The sequence below is a fragment of the Aplysia californica genome, unplaced genomic scaffold, assembly GCF_000002075.1.
Source record: "Aplysia californica isolate F4 #8 unplaced genomic scaffold, AplCal3.0 scaffold00591, whole genome shotgun sequence".
In the NCBI taxonomy this organism is placed as follows: Eukaryota; Metazoa; Mollusca; class Gastropoda; order Aplysiida; family Aplysiidae; genus Aplysia; species Aplysia californica.
In genome coordinates, this window is record NW_004797861.1 from 320,512 (window position 1) to 336,682 (window position 16,171).

A 16,171-nucleotide genomic window follows, 5' to 3' on the forward strand; every position below is an offset into this window, starting at 1 on the left:
TCCATGAAATTGGAGCAGGTATTACCTGCATTTTGAGCCAGCTGTTTATGTATTTGTTTGCAAGTAGAATTTGCACGTAAGTCAGATCATATACCCAAAGAATATATCTTGCGACAGACAGTCCACAAAGTTCAGTAAGTATACAGGTCCAAAGTGAAAACATATATGTTCATTAACCCTATCCGTATGTCGTGTTTTACTATGGTATCCATAGGACTTGGGGAACTCTGTGCCACCACTTTCCAAAGAGGAAATTTACTAGTTAATCTGATCTGTCAAAATGATTTTTTGAGAAATAATGAAAGTTTCAAAGAGATCTTCGCACTAGAAGTATTCTAAAATGTGAAGAATACAACCCCGGGGGAACAAAATGACCCCAGGGCCTACGGATAAGATAAAACTTCAGTGTCTCAGTAAAAATTATTGGGAATGGTGTAGAAAAAAAATCAGCAAAGCAACAGTGTTATACAAGCAATGATATTAAAAATTTTTCTTTAGTTTTAGTAGAGGTTTTACGGCGTTCGCAACTGTATAAGTCATATGAGCGCCATAAGATTAGAGCTGTTACAAGAGAGTAACAAACATCAAAAAGAAGAAGGGGAGATGAGGACGATAGATGTAAACTTTCTCACATTGTCAAGACTCCACAAATATACAGAGAGCAAAAAGGTAAATTAAATTGTAGTCTATTAGTAATCTTTTACTACAACTTAGACTCGAGTTCTGAGCATGAGCTTTCCGACAGCTGACTACACCTTTCATTTTATTGACTTTTTTCTTTTTTCAGATTAAAGTTGGTTTCATTTGAGGACTTATCTTTGATCCCAGATAGCATTTCAGTGTCTCATATAATGATGGTTTAATTCATTCTTTGTTTTTGCCTTTCCCCCCATAAAAAGTAGTTTGGATTAATTTTGGCAGCTTGTTATCAAAAACTTCTAAAATAAATGAGCATTCTTCACTGGGTCAAGAAAATATAACATCACAAGAAAGAAGGAGCAAACAACTTACCTGTGGGACCTTACAGGAGTTGAGTGTTCTGCTGAATTTTATATCCACGTCATCTCGAAAAAGCTTTGGATCAGACCTGAAATGGAAGAAATAGCACTCTGAGTGAGTCATCAAATCTATTAAAACTGGGTAATCTTGTTTTAACAAACCATAGAGACGGCAAACAAATTTAAACCCATCCTTATATTAGCACTGCTATACCTCTCCCAGACTTAGTGCTGCAATAATAACAAAACTTAAGGTATAAAAAATACCACGACATGCCTTCGGGATCATAAAGTGCTTGTTGAGAGATCTAGCAACGATATTCACACTGACGATCGAAAGCTATTCCATGCATATTCAAATTCCATACACAAAAAAAAAAAGACAATAAAAATAGGACAGCAGGAATTAAACTTGTTGCAAATAAAATGTACACCCCTCAGCATAGGACAAAAATGTTGCTGACTATGGGTAAGTGTACCCTGACGATCCTATAAGAAATGGATGGAGAATCTTATATCATTGCTAAAAGCTGCTTGGCGTCTAAAATCTCAAGAGTTGATGATATCAACACTGCAATAAAAACTCATGCAGGATGACATGAAACAGAAGTTGTTTCAACATAGTCAAAAACCTGAATATAGACATATATTTTGGCATGCATTGTGGTATCTTCCATACATTCTCACAGTGATTCCATGTGAAATTTACAAAATAAAAAAACAAAACATTATGAGAAGTCAAGTGCAAGGGATGCATCCATGAACAAACTTGATATTACGCTGTGCAATATAAGGGGGTACATGGGCACTGTGTGATGTCCTTCACATAAAAAAAATAGAGAAAAACACAACTATAGGTGACTGCAACAGTCCATATGCTGAAATACACTCATCAAGCACCAGAGGCAGCTCTTATTCCAATATTGTCTATTGATTTAACTTTGTGGTAATTTTTTTAACAGCAAGTCACCTGGAATTTCTGAAGTAATGAGGCTTAATAACAAGGAAGAAATACATAAGGCTCCAAAGTTGAAACGATAATCTTGCCAATAGACGACAGCCATTTCACCTAACTTTTATGTGGAGTTCAAACTAACTTCTGCTCGATCTAAAAACTCATGCAGTTTTCATGTATTTTCTATTTTTACCTTGAGAGAGGCCCATATTAATAGACTATCATGATAGTCACAATCTTGTTAGAGACTACCTTTAGCCTTCCTACCATATGATAAGCTATGCAATTGAAAACATTGTCAAGATCTTTCATTCTTCAAGGGTGGCTGTTAATCTCACTTATCAAAATATTTTAGCCAGAAGTCCCCACTTGCTCAGAATATATACTGTTTGCCTTCAACATTCAGTTAAAATAATTTGATACCATTGCATTACAATATGTTTCCTGTGTACAAGATTACATAAACACTAGCAGATCTTCTGTCCTCAGTATAATAAAACAAAATTATCAAATGGTCCAGAGAAATACAGTTTATTATTCCACTTTCCAAGGCCAAATAGATGACACAAATTCAGAATGTTAGTCTGTTTAAAGAGCATAAAAAATCAGAAATAGTATGCTGGTGTTCAATTTGTACTTCAGAGGAGTGAGGAAGATATGCGTGAGTTGTCTTTCCTCCTTTACACACAACATAAGACTGAGAAACCAAAGAAATATACCAGTGCAGGTTCAATACTAGCCTTTCAAGAAATAAACCCATGCAGCATTAACACTAGACTGAGAAATCTCTCATTTTTCTAATGAAGGTGTTTTACTCTCCCATTGACACAATTTAGATCATTTAGAAGGTGGGCTTTAACATCACTCATCAGGGCCAAACTGAGTCGAGAGGTATACAACAACCCAGCAGAAAGACCAAGATGCTCTATTAAAATTCTTCTGGCAGGTGAATCAAACTCGAATGTTCTCCTTGTGATGGTGAAGCACCTAATCGCTACACCACAGACATCAGTCTAATGAATGTCAAGCAAAAGATCGGCCCCTTTATTTACCTTTCAATTCCCAAAAAGGATAGCCATCTCTATGAAATATGTGTTATAGGTAAAAATCTTTTTAAAAGCTAGGTTCTTATTGTGTTTATGTGTTTTTCCATGCTGTATGACAAAATGACAAAGCCAATATAAATATATAAATATATATGTGCCTAACAGTCTTTGAATATATTTAAAGACAGGTGCTTGCAAAAAAATAACATGGATTGTTTTCACTCTCATCCATGTGATTTTCTCAAATTTCCTACTTTCTGCAACAAGTCCAAAGGCAGAGTTTCTTATCTTTTGGACCAGTTTAAGTTCTTGGGAAATCTCATCTATTTGTTCTTTTCTTTCTCGTTTCCTGATACATGACCTCTATCTCTATGAATCTACCTATCTGTCAGTCACTGTTCATTTGTCTGACACTCCCTCATACACAAGCAAGAATGTAAATAAGTGCAGATACAAATATACATTAAGGCCTTTATACAAAAACTTCATATACACATACAAGATGATACATGATCACCCCGACAACTGGACACTTTAAGTTTTTTTTTGTAGAAGAACAAAACTGATTCACAAGTAGTTCATATGAAAAAAGTGCGTGATCTAAAAGAGTCAAATACATGGTTAGTATTAATTCATACAGAGGAATTTCATGTAATGTGTGGTTTAAAAATGAGATTAGTTTCACCTGGCCAAAAAGTTAAATTTCAGAAGTTTCAGTAGTTGATTTACACAAAATTTGTGGGGTTTGGGGGGAGATGAGAAGGGGAAAGTGTGTAAGATATTTTTTTGGAAAAAAGGAATAAAAGATTTGTTAAATTAATCGGAAGGATTGTTGCTTTTGTTTGGGGGACTGAGCAATATGGGAGAAATACTTTAAAAGAATCGCTTTGTCGAAACAGTAAAAGCATAAAACTAATTGGGACAATGAAGACACATAATGTTTACAGCCATGATATTCAAATAATTACACATGAAACGAGCAAAAGCTTACAGCATATAGGAAAGGGATTAACGATACACAGGTGGAAGTAGCAAATATAAGCTTGTAGCAGCACAATTATCATTGAGAGCTCATAATATCCTAACAGCTCACCACCCCCACTCACCCTTTTCCCCTGACACACATATAAAAGTTCAATGGGTGTTCACATACATACAATCATGCAGAAACATCAGAATTTCCTCCCACACATACACACGGCACCAGCAAATACATACAACACATTAAAATCTGAAAAAATATTTTTAAAAGTTCAAATATCCAACCAGGACTTTATCATACTGGTACAGTTTAAAATGAACTGTAATAAAACATTTTTCAGAAATGTTAATTGACACCTTTCTTTCTAATATCCCCCCTCCTTCATATTTAAAAAAAAAGCAGGAGAGGATCCCCCCCCCCCTTCCAACCAAACCAAAAAATAACAAAAAGCAACCACATATTCGCACCCCCCCAAAAAAAACAAACAACAACAAACAAAACAAACAACAACAAAACATTAAAAAAACCACACAACCAAAACCAAAACAAAGCCACTGATAACTGTCTCTAGCTTTATTCTTAGACTGAACTCCATAACGCAGACCCAACTTTGAAAACAAATAACAATGTACATCTTATTACTTTCCAGTGACCAGACATTGTCATCACTATTCACAAACAAAATGTTCCTCTAAAGACACAAGCGTTCATTGTTGTACACACTGAAAAGTTTACTATATATTCCCAATATATTAAAACAGACCCCGGCTCCAACTCCCTCCTCCTCCTTTATTTAGAAAAAAAGAAAACAGCAACAAAATGAACTGGTAAGATAACTGAAGGGTCATTAATAAAATTGCTTTTTTTGTGTTCAACTCAGCAACCACTGACATTCTCTTTAATAACAATGTAAGGAGGTGAGGTTGGGGAAAAGGAATGTGTATATATGGAAGAGGTATAGGTCCTCACTTGGGGGGAAGGGGGAAGGGGGAGGGGGAGGGACAGGGGGAGAGGGAGGTGGGTGGGGGATTTGCAGGATGGTCGGGGGAAAGATAAGGTTGTGAACTGATGACGATCCTGCTCTGCTAACAGTTAGTATAAGTGTAACCAACATAAGCACTTTAGAAATGACATTTCTTTGAAATAAACTGCATGCAAGTCATCCAAATGCCAATATCACGGTAACTATCAACTATACATTTTCTGGCATGAAGCTATCTTATAAATAAACAATAAATCTGCTCAATGTCACAACGATTACTACCATTAATAACCCACAGAGTGAACATTCCTCATGACAAAAGATCTAATCCGCTTATAGATAAATAGCAGGGCAATAAGTCATTATAATCCCAGTGACATGAACATTTCTTACAAAATGAATTACAGATTTGCTCAAATTCAGTATCAGAGAAGTGCGGCCAGTGCTACTAATAATAAGATGGGGACATTATTTGATGAGCTGAGTAGTGGTGAAGTCCTGAAAGCCTTTTTAGGATATACAAGAAATTATCATATACTTTAAGTTTTCTTTATGTTTCAACTTAAACATAATCACTGGCCTGAACCAACTTGAGATGAAAATAAAAAGCTGAATTTGTTTACACTCTTCCTTCTTTACAAAACAGGGCCAAAGCAGTTGAGGTCCTGAGGTTGGAATTACACGGTAATGACCGGTAAAAGGCACACAAAGTGTAAAATATATTCGTATGCAACTATAAAAAAATACAAAATTAATGGTAGAAAACAAACAAATATTGTTTTCATAGGTACAGCTTAATTTATCAGAATGAACAGTGCAATGTCGTTGCTATTCTCTTGGATATAATATATTGTATTTCTAAGAAAACCAGCAGTTTCATATCGAAGCAAGTTTTCTTTCCAAACCAATGTATTTCCTGACATTCACCAAGGGTTCCTGTATCTGTGTACAAGTACCTTGTATTTAGATTGAGTCTTTTATACAGAGTGTTAGCGTAAGCATTTAGCTTAGGTCTTTGCATGAAGCACAGGATGAAAAACTAGAGAACCGCCACCACCCACAATACGATGTTTTTTTCATTTCTATTGAACATGTTATCTCAAAAACTGTTGAAAGACTAGTAATTCAATTTGGCTTAAAAAAACTATTTCCATGTGATTTAAAAAATGTTCGTATGAAGCTGCAAGCAGGATCTCTGAAAGGGTAACGTGACAAAAGCTGGAGAGGAAACCACATATAATGGTTTAATGAAGGGAATAGTATACCAATCATGCAGGCATATTGTAAATGAGAATAATACAAAACTTGCGGAAATAATGAAAAATACTTATCCTGACAATAAATGAAGGGTAAAGATGGATATACATCTATAGAAATATATGAGAGCAAGTATATGAATGTGCCTGCATATGAACTTTTGCTTAGAAGAACTTGTACACTCACCAGATCTGTGTACTGTGAATGTATCTGGAAGCATGTGACAGAGACAGAAACTTACGCACTAAACAAATAAAAGTGACCCGTATGAACAGAAACTTATGCATTAAACATATAAACGTGCCTCATATGACTCAGGATGAAGCAGTTCCCATTTTAAACAAATAAAGCGTGAGATATGTTCTGCTGAAGTGACTCAATTAACTACAAATTTGTGCGTAGTTATAACAGTGTACCTACCCCCTTCTCCAAAATTTTTTTAATAAACAAAAATTAAAGGACATTTGTTATTAAAACAATTATACAGCTAGACCCAAACAAGGCTGGTGGACTCCTTGTTTGTTCTGCCAATCGCATGAAAATTAGATGCCAGTGCCTCTTATGACCTATCTGAGGGAGAGACAACTTATAAATACTACTACAATTCATGCTAAGACAACACGACTGAAAGACTCCATACAACTTTACAGTTTGTTAACCTTTTCCCCAGGATACCATTTTGAGCAAATCTCTTTTTTAAGAAGAAAAGAATTCCAAGTTATTTCATGGAGGGTTGCTTATACTTGGAAAAACAAATGAAATGTACCATATTCAGGCTATACATGACTCCGTACACTGAAACAGTACCACAAAAGGCAAAACAGAAAAATCTGATGAAAAACGAAAATAAAATGAAGGGAAAGTGTTGTGAATAGAAAATCTTTTTCAAAGCAATGAAACCCAAAACAAAAAGAAGATGTCTAAGGCACTTCATGATGAGAAACACTAAAAACAGAGACCATTTACACGAGGAAAGGACAAGAGAACAAAAACAGCAAACTATTTCCTTTGACATAACTTCTTTTACTTTCAAGTAGGATGTTTAATACTTTCAATTTTAATTTTGCTAGACCTATTCCTTTCCAATATGGACAATTATTCTCTACAGCCTTTTCCAAGACCAAACGTTGGTCAGTATAAGGTACTCAAAATAAAAATAGTTGAGAAAAACTGAAAGATGTCACATGAAAATCAACAGTTACAAGTTACAGTCTAACTTGTAGCTGTGATAATATTTAACAACCCACGTTTCTTCATCTCAGGGCCAATGTATTCACAATGAAATTCCAAACCTTTTCTAGTTCAAATGCCAAGAGAGTAGGGGGGGGGGGGGTGGGAGAGAAGATGATGGGGTGGCACAACATTACAATGTCAAACAGGAAAAAAAAGCACCTCTGGATACAAATTAAAACTGTTCATACAAAGCATGAGCAGGAAGTTCCAGCCCTTCTTAAAGTCTTTAAAGTTCACTTCACAGATTTCGTTTGCTAAATCAACTGTTGAATTTCTAATTCTGGTAGTCAAAACTTAAAGTGTCTATGGTTTAAAGAGGCAGAATACCCAATAACACTGCTCAGACATAATTTAATATTGGTTTCCTTGAAAGTCTTTTCACCTTAATTCTCAGAGAGCATTTAGTATTCAAACTACTTTCTAAAACCCAAAAGCATTGACACCACAAATTCAACGCTTTAGTAATTGAAAATGTAAAGGCACAATGTTATAGGTAGAAAATCATGTATAGTACGTTTCCCAGGGCTCACCAAGGAGGAACGATAAGACCAAAATATTGAAAATGCTTCTCATATAATATAGCTCTTTTTTTTGTCTTCTCAAAATATACCAAGATTGTTTCCATCTAGTTTCTGGATGCACCTTCATTTGAGTAATTTCATTGCTGGGGAACGGACAAAAGAATGTGGTTTATGTCTGCACCCTGGGATAGAAACCTACAGCCTGAACAATGCCTGGTTTAGATCAGGGATGTTTAACCCTGCTAAATAGTTTCCCCACGCCACCAAGACACCAAACAAAAGTGTTAACATATCTAAAAAGTGGAACAGATTAGCAGCCCTGACTATCTAATGTATTGTCTTTTATACATACCAGGGCGAGTTACTGAATAAATGCATTACTTATTTTGGTAGGGCACTTATTTTACACCAAAAAAAAATCATGTCTAAACATTGCACAACTTTCCTTAGCATCCATTTGGTGACCCCTCAAAAGTTAAACTAAATCATATGATACTATCAGACCAAAAAAATTGTGCACCCTGCTCTAGATGCTCAGACTTGCCCCATGACACTTCCATTTTTTTAAAACAAAAAAGCTTGAAAATATTTTTTTTGCATCCCACAATTGTACAAATGCTATCATACCTTTTTGAAGAAAAAACAGCTGTGGGTAAAACATAAGGCTCTGACAATGTCTCTATATAAATTTAACACAGGCCCTAAACAGTAATACTTCTGTGGACTGCTTTTCGTTGGACTGGACTTTTGGTTGACAGACAGATAAAGAAAAGAAATAAAATGAAGACATGGAGAGGATGTCTTCCCCCTCTCATTCTATGCAATGAAGGTTTAAAGGTTCCTCCATACTGAGTGTAAACAATATAATTTTTTTTATATCCTCTAGTCTACTTGAGAAAAATATTTGCCTGAAGCTTCAAAAACAAAATGAATTAGACCAAACTGTAGTTCAGTAAAAATTTCAAATACAGATACGGTAGTAGACATTTTTTTGGACATAATCTACACATTCAGTGCTACCACAGCTTAGGTACTACAAAAAAGAAACAAAACAAAACATAAAAATCCAAAACAAAAATCCAACAGCAAAGCAACAGTGTTCTCCGTGAGGAACCTTGTGGCAACAAATCAAACAAACGGCCATCCATCGCAATGACCAATGTCAACTTAGAAATAAAAGCAGGAAACTCAAAAAGCCACATCAGCACACACAAAATACGCACATCTAAAGCAAAGGTGGACACTACATGAGGATGTTTTCAGCAACAGGAAAAATAAAAGGCTAGGCAAAAATGTTGTGTCTCTTACAACTTGTTTTGGAATTCTAATATGTGATACGGTTCAGTGTCCAAAATGCTGATATTAAATTCGAAAAGCTGTTTATACAGAATGTGATACACTCTAGGGGAATCGCAATGACACTCCCCCTCCCCCCTAAATAACCTACAAAAACAATGCTTAACAAGACATCTATTTGCTGACACGTGACTAACAAAGTTTTTCAGACCATGAACGCTTATTTTTCATTTGCAACTGCTGCATATAAGTTCAAGGATTCTAGTGATGAACATAGTAATTCCTAAGAATAAAACAAAAACAAAAATTTACACAAAACAATTACATATTGCTCACTTTTGAGCTGAAAACAGAACATAAAATCAAAACCATTGCCTACACAATATGAAAATAAAACACGAAAATGAAAATGAGGACAAATAAAGCTGAATTTCATTTATCTTTTTTCATCACTGTTGTCAACCCCCCCCCCCCCCCCATTGAATTGAAGAGTGGTTTTCCAAAACTCAATAATTCAGTTATACTTTGATTTTCAGATATTTAGGAAAACTTTCTGTTCAGTACCTACAAGTGCTAGCTTTTGTTGCTAGGCATTTTATCTCGTCTCAGGGTTCATTTTCCACACATTTTCAGGGTTCATTTTTCACACAAGTTAATAATTTAATAAATCACGCTTAATCATTTTTGGTGATATTTGCCCACTAAAAATGCATAGCTTCTCAAAACTTTCTTAGTTCTCTCCATTGCATTTAATGTATTATCACCCTCAGAAAATTACTTTGTAGTTTGATAAACTTAATAATTTTAGAAGCCAAAAACTTACTGGAACAAACACTTTAGTACTTGAATAAGAATTTAATTTTGTGATAACATTTTGAACACAATACCTCTTCAGTAAACTCTTTTTAAACACACCAAGTAAAGTGCTTTACAGAACATATTTGCCCTTCAACTCAGGATAAACGCACTGCCCTTGGTATGCACTCTCGCTTCACAGATAGGTTTCCCAAAACCCCTTTACGCTGAACGGATTTTGTAGAAAGTGGAACTCTTGTTCCATTGTACATGTTCGTTGGCTTAAACGAGTTTTGAGATATCACAGCAGAAAGTGTTACGCATATTTTGAAAAATCAACTAATGTTTGGGTCTACATTTAGTACAAATTGAAAGTGTTTTCCTGCGTCGCTTATTATGTAGAGTACGGCTGAATGACTAACCAAGTTTTGAAAAATCACTCTTCAATTACCCTTCAACTTCAGCATGAGAGCAGGGTTACAATTGGTTACGAACAATTGTCTTTAATGTTCATGGTCATACTGTTATGGCTACAAGGCTCCTTCTTCTATTCAACAACATTCAACAGTGAAGAAAGTGTTCCAAATCAAAACATGTTATAGGCCAGATCCAAAAATATTAACAACAAATGAACCAGTTGTAATGGACACCTGTCCAAGAGAATCATCAGTACGAACTACTCATTTTCCTCTGCCTCCCACGCCATTTTTCTATATTATAATGAAACTGTCTAGTCAACTACTTTTCTCCTTGACAATGGGCGGCTGTCTTGGACAATTTTGATTGTAGAAGTATTATGTAATTCCCTTCAAAGATGACAGCTTGGGCAGTAAGGGAATGTTATCTCACTTAATAAGTGTTGTTCATTACAGTCCATTTTTAGGAAAAGAAAAAATTCAACTACTTGGCTGTGGTTTTTTAGGTGAATGAGGAAAAAAACCTCCACTAACCCGAACAGCTTTTTTTTGACCTGGTACATAACAAGCCTTGCCTTAGAACCCTTCATATTTATGTGAGTCACAAAGCAAATGTTTGTGCAGCCTGTGATCGCAGGGCATACACCTGTAAATATTTACCTAATATAGAAATACTAATTATAAACACAGTCTCTTTTTTAGCATCTATTGCAAGTTGCAGACAATACTGACATAAAGTTTATCTTCACTTTTATAAAATGTGCAAACCATACAATGCAAGGCAAACTGGTACCAGACCTAGGGCTGTCGAGGTTCCATCACATGCAGTGGGGCTCCAAGAGCTTACTGGGTTATACGCAAAGAAGGATTCTGACATCAAATATTAAAAAAGATGACCATAACCTGCCATACAAAAAGCCTCAAAAGAATCTATATTTCCAGAATTTCAGCCATTCCTGGAAAAGTGACCCCTGTATTATTGATACAGAGAGAGTTCCTTAGAAACCAAAAGAAGACTTGGTACTTGTTACTGTTCAGAGAAGCACAATGTGTTTTCCCTCACCGACCTGAGAACAAAACTTGCTATCTACAAGTGTTACAATACAGAAACACAGCAACTCTTGCTCACCTGACAGACTGGGGCATAGTCACTGAAGATGATTCGCTCATGGAGCTGTTGAGGAGGTCACTGTAGTGTAAATTTTCAATACACTGTAGAGCAAAAGAGAGGGGGGTAAACATTGATTTTAACACAAAGTGTCCTGAATTCAAAATTAAGATATACAGCAATTTCAATCAGTTCTTCAGTGCACCACTGCAAACCCAATGATAATGTACACCAGACACCTAGCTAAGGATGCACTTTTACTATATTCCTTAAACTATCTAAAGTAAGTTTGCAGACCTTTTGAAACAAAATGGGCTTCACTATTTAACAGGTCTGTTGATCATTACAGCATAAAAAGACCCCTAAAAACCCCCTCTTTGAGAGACCCTACTTTCAGAGTAACAAACTTTTGTTTATCAAGGGGTAAAACTAAAACGTAACATCATTTTAAAAAATGTTTAATATCCAGAAGGATGATGGAAGAAAAAGGAAGAAGAGGAGTAGGAACATGAGCCATAGGTAACATAGGCCTGCCAGTCCTAGAGCTGTAGTGGAATACTGCAAAAACTGAAAAGCTTGTGGCAAAAGAGGACGTAATTAAGAGATGAGACTCCCAGTTCCATCTTCTAGCACCTTTAAGATCAACCCAAGTGCTTGGTGAATAACCAAGAGCCGAGTTGCCCTACACACAGCCATTTAACAAGATTCTAAATGAGCCAAGGGCACACCCAGATGAGAGAGAGAAGGGGGTAAAAGAAGAGAGGGATAAAGAAAGAAAAAGACAGAGAGAAAGTGAGAGAGTAAAGGAGAGATGAGAAAGAATCAGATGGTGAGAAAGAAAGACAGATAGATAGAAAGATAGATAAATAGGGAGGGAAAGAGACAGAGAGTAAATGAGAGAGAGAAAGAGCATGCGCCTGCGAGAGAGAGAGAGAGAGAAAGAGAGAGAGAGAGAGAGAGAGAGAGAGAGAGAGAGAGAGAAAGAGAGAGAGAGAGAGAGTATGATGATATTGATGACGCTATCTCTTATGTGACAGAAGCAGGTGAAAGCATTATTACTGTTACTTTCTTGCTCTGGTTGATCAGTAGAAACTGTCTATTATAGCATCAATATCTTCCCAGTTCACCCGGGTAAAATGTAGACCACAACACTGTGTCGAGATACTCTGAAATCAACTGTGACAACATTAACTCTCAGTATGCAGAAGGCTATTCCTCCTTTATACTGTACGCAGCAAAATTTGTCATCCAATCTTCAGCATCACAAACTTTCCTACGCTGCTATTTAACCTTGTTGTATAAAATAAGACACTAAACTAGGTAAATATGAACGACCTAATCAGTAAACATACAGTTTAATTAAAGAAAATACGAATTTGCTGAGGTTTGGTAGATTTTGAGTTATAACCCTAAACAACCGAGTGAAGCTGTGAGCCAGCTGATTGAACTGGCGCACTGTATACTTTTAAGAGTTTCTGCGGCAGTCGGGTGGTGGCACTTCTGCCTGGAACAGACCTGACTGATGTCACTGCACCAGGCGGCCTTCTCATGGAGGGTGCTGGCCACCAGCGTTATGGTGATGGGCGGGCCGCTCTTCGAGTCCACGATCAGCTTAAAATCAAGACCATTGTAGTCCGCCTTGGCCTCTCGCTCTGTCCCGCCCTGCACTGGAAGTAGGTTGGCGGCGGACGTCTGACTGCCCAGGCTTAGGTTTGAGTCCAACGATGAAGCTGTAACGAAGGGGATTTGAATTTACTGTATTAATCGAGTACGGTGGGATGAGAAAGCTAGGTCGCAAATCGGAGAAATTCAAAGGACGGGACAGCGTTATAAACTTATAACACCCTCCCTCTCCTCTTCTCCGACCTACACATACTCACACATACATACATACATACAAGCAATAATAATACTCACGCCAGGATGTTCTAAAACATGTTTTAAAAAGCGGAGACGAAGACAACAATATGCAAGAGGTGAGGGCACAGCGGTAATTGGCGTTAGAAGGCTGGAGCATGGCAAGTTTTCGAAATGCAGAGACAAGTATAGTTGTCTCCTGGAATACAGCTGATGACGATACTACATGTATGATCGGTGATGATGATGATGATGATGATGATGATGATTTTTTTTGTTTCCTTAATGGGCCTGACGGACTCCACGAAGAAATCTTCGAGCGAGAGCGAGGCTCTTTTTCGGCTCTATTGTCAATATCCCACTCGTCCAAATAACTTGATGATGATGATGATGATGATGATGATGATGATGATGATGACGATGATGATGATGATGATGACGATGATGATGATGATGACGATGATGATAACGGTGACGTTGATAACGATGAAGATAATGACATTGACATCGTCATAATGAACACTAGTGTCTCCTCAGTTGAAGGAATTTTTGTTAATCAGAAAAGCACATTGCCACAATGTGGCCGTAACAAGGACGAATATTGGCAAAACAAAGTAACACAAAAGAGGAAAATGAATCAAAAGCCTTTAGTAAACCTATAAGGGGGCTTTCGTGGCCTAGCGATACGGTGATCACCTCTCATACAATAGGTTCCAGGTTCGAAACCTGACAGCGACGAAACATTTTCTCCCCCCCCCTCCCCCCAAAAAAGTTCTCCTTTCACCACCTTTCCAGCTCTCTAGCCATGTTCTGTCGTCTGCCTTCGTCTCCACTTTCTGCCCCTTCCACCCTCCCTTTGTCACCTCCTCTGGGCTCCTGACTCTTTCTGCTGCCACTTTACTGACTCCCTGGTTCCTTCTCACCGTTTTCAACCATACCCCTGATCTTAGGGTAGGTAAGATCTAACCCACAGCTTTCTCGAAAAAAGGCTAACAAATCTCAGGAGGTCCCATGTGCAAGTTGCGCACGTTAAAGATCCTTTGGTGGTCTTAAAATCGATAAGAGTAGGCTTCGGCCGCCATCCGGGCAAAATACAAAATTGATTCCAACCAAACTGACAATGTTTAATGAGTCCCGCGCACTCAAATGACCTTATGCAATTGCGAGCGCCATAAAACAACGACAATCCCCCCCACAAAACCGCCTATAAGCGTGCGCTTATTAGCGTTTTTCATGAACATTCGAATATTACAATGTCAAAACCGTGTAAAGTGCTGATGATTAGAACGCAAACTTTAGCTGAAACAAAGGTGCTCATAGTTAATCTCACACTATACATTGTGTTGGTAAGAGAAAATAAATGATCATTTTAGGGAAGTCTCCTCTTCAACTTTCAACGAAGTAATCTAATTTGCACACTATAACTGTTCGTTACATTGTCAGTGGACAGAGACCAACTTCAGTTTTAAAAAGCCCTATACAGATTGAGGTAAGTTCTCATGTGGCTATCGTATATAACAAATCCAATTCTAATCAGAGCTGATCAAAAAGAACCACGTTACGTTGACAAGGGTCACACTATGATTCAGTGCAAATATACGAAAAAGGACAATAAGAAATAGCATTAAGCTGTGGCACTCATTATGTCAACCACGTACAGAACTATCACTGATACCTGCGCACAAACAACAAGCAGCAATTTACAATTTCACTAAAATGTGTGAAAACAACCTTCAGGACAGATAACAACAAAACCAATGTCTCCGAGTCACCGTGGAGAGGCAATGCCATAACACGCGAGTCGATCCCTCTTTTATTTGAACAAGGCTGAACCAGGAAACACAATATGCGTGTCACAGCTGAACCGGCCACACTTTCTATGGCCAGTGGCGAGACAAAACAGAACATAAACTAGTGCACTGGAGAGGGTTCTGGCACCTACTTAGGGCGAAAGAGAAGAGAGTTCACAAAGCTAAAACAAAGAACTTGCACTACGAGAGATCTCGAACGCGCTCCAGACGACTAAGACAACGAAATATAGTGTGAGAAACCATTTGACCTTAGGCACGTCTCAGAGAACCTTATCTGTTTACAATTAAATCATGTAACAAGGATCACCTTCCGCTGAAAGCATAATCTCATTTTAAAATGAAGTCTTTTTGTAACTACTAATAATGTCGAGAGGAACACTGGCAGCCGAGTGTACACTGGAGTCTGTGGTGGGGTAATGGTTTAACATTTCGCTGATGCATGTGGAAGACGCGAGTTCGATTCCCGAGAGGGGCACGTTATTGTATCAAGTGTCTCCGCCTGTCTGCTGGGGCGCTGTGTTCCGCTCAGCCAGGGTTGGCTCCAACATACAGGCGCGACCCGAAGCAGCCCGCACCCTTTAGGGAAGGCGCTATAATTGGGCTCTTTTTTAAGTTTTCATATGTGCAACGTTTGCTGTTATAACTATCTTCAGTGTAATTGAGGGTAATAAACATTTGAATGGATATAACCATCGTTCCAGGGCAAACGAGAGGAATATTATGTTAATTGAGCTTTTCTTTCACACTATTTTTACAGATTACGTAAACTGACTCATTTCGTAATAATTTAGTACTAAAAATACTAAGGCTTCCACATTTTTTTGACAAATAGGGTTCAAATTTTGCATGGGGTCTTTACAATCATATTGCAACATTGAATCAACATCATATTATAAGCATAGTCTTTAAATGGG

General features: G+C 37.3%; 1 protein-coding gene across 1 annotated transcript in view; it reads right to left on the reverse strand.

The window, feature by feature from the left end:
• Positions 1-16,171, reverse strand: part of LOC101851437 (ras-specific guanine nucleotide-releasing factor 2) — a gene marked incomplete in the record, with an annotated part of 169,876 nt that overhangs the window by 48,047 nt on the left and 105,658 nt on the right. Inside the window, 4 exon segments of the mRNA XM_013087478.2 lie at positions 1,012-1,087; positions 6,407-6,430; positions 11,611-11,693; positions 13,105-13,319. Of these exon segments, the coding sequence (XP_012942932.1) occupies positions 1,012-1,087; positions 6,407-6,430; positions 11,611-11,693; positions 13,105-13,319 (398 nt within the window).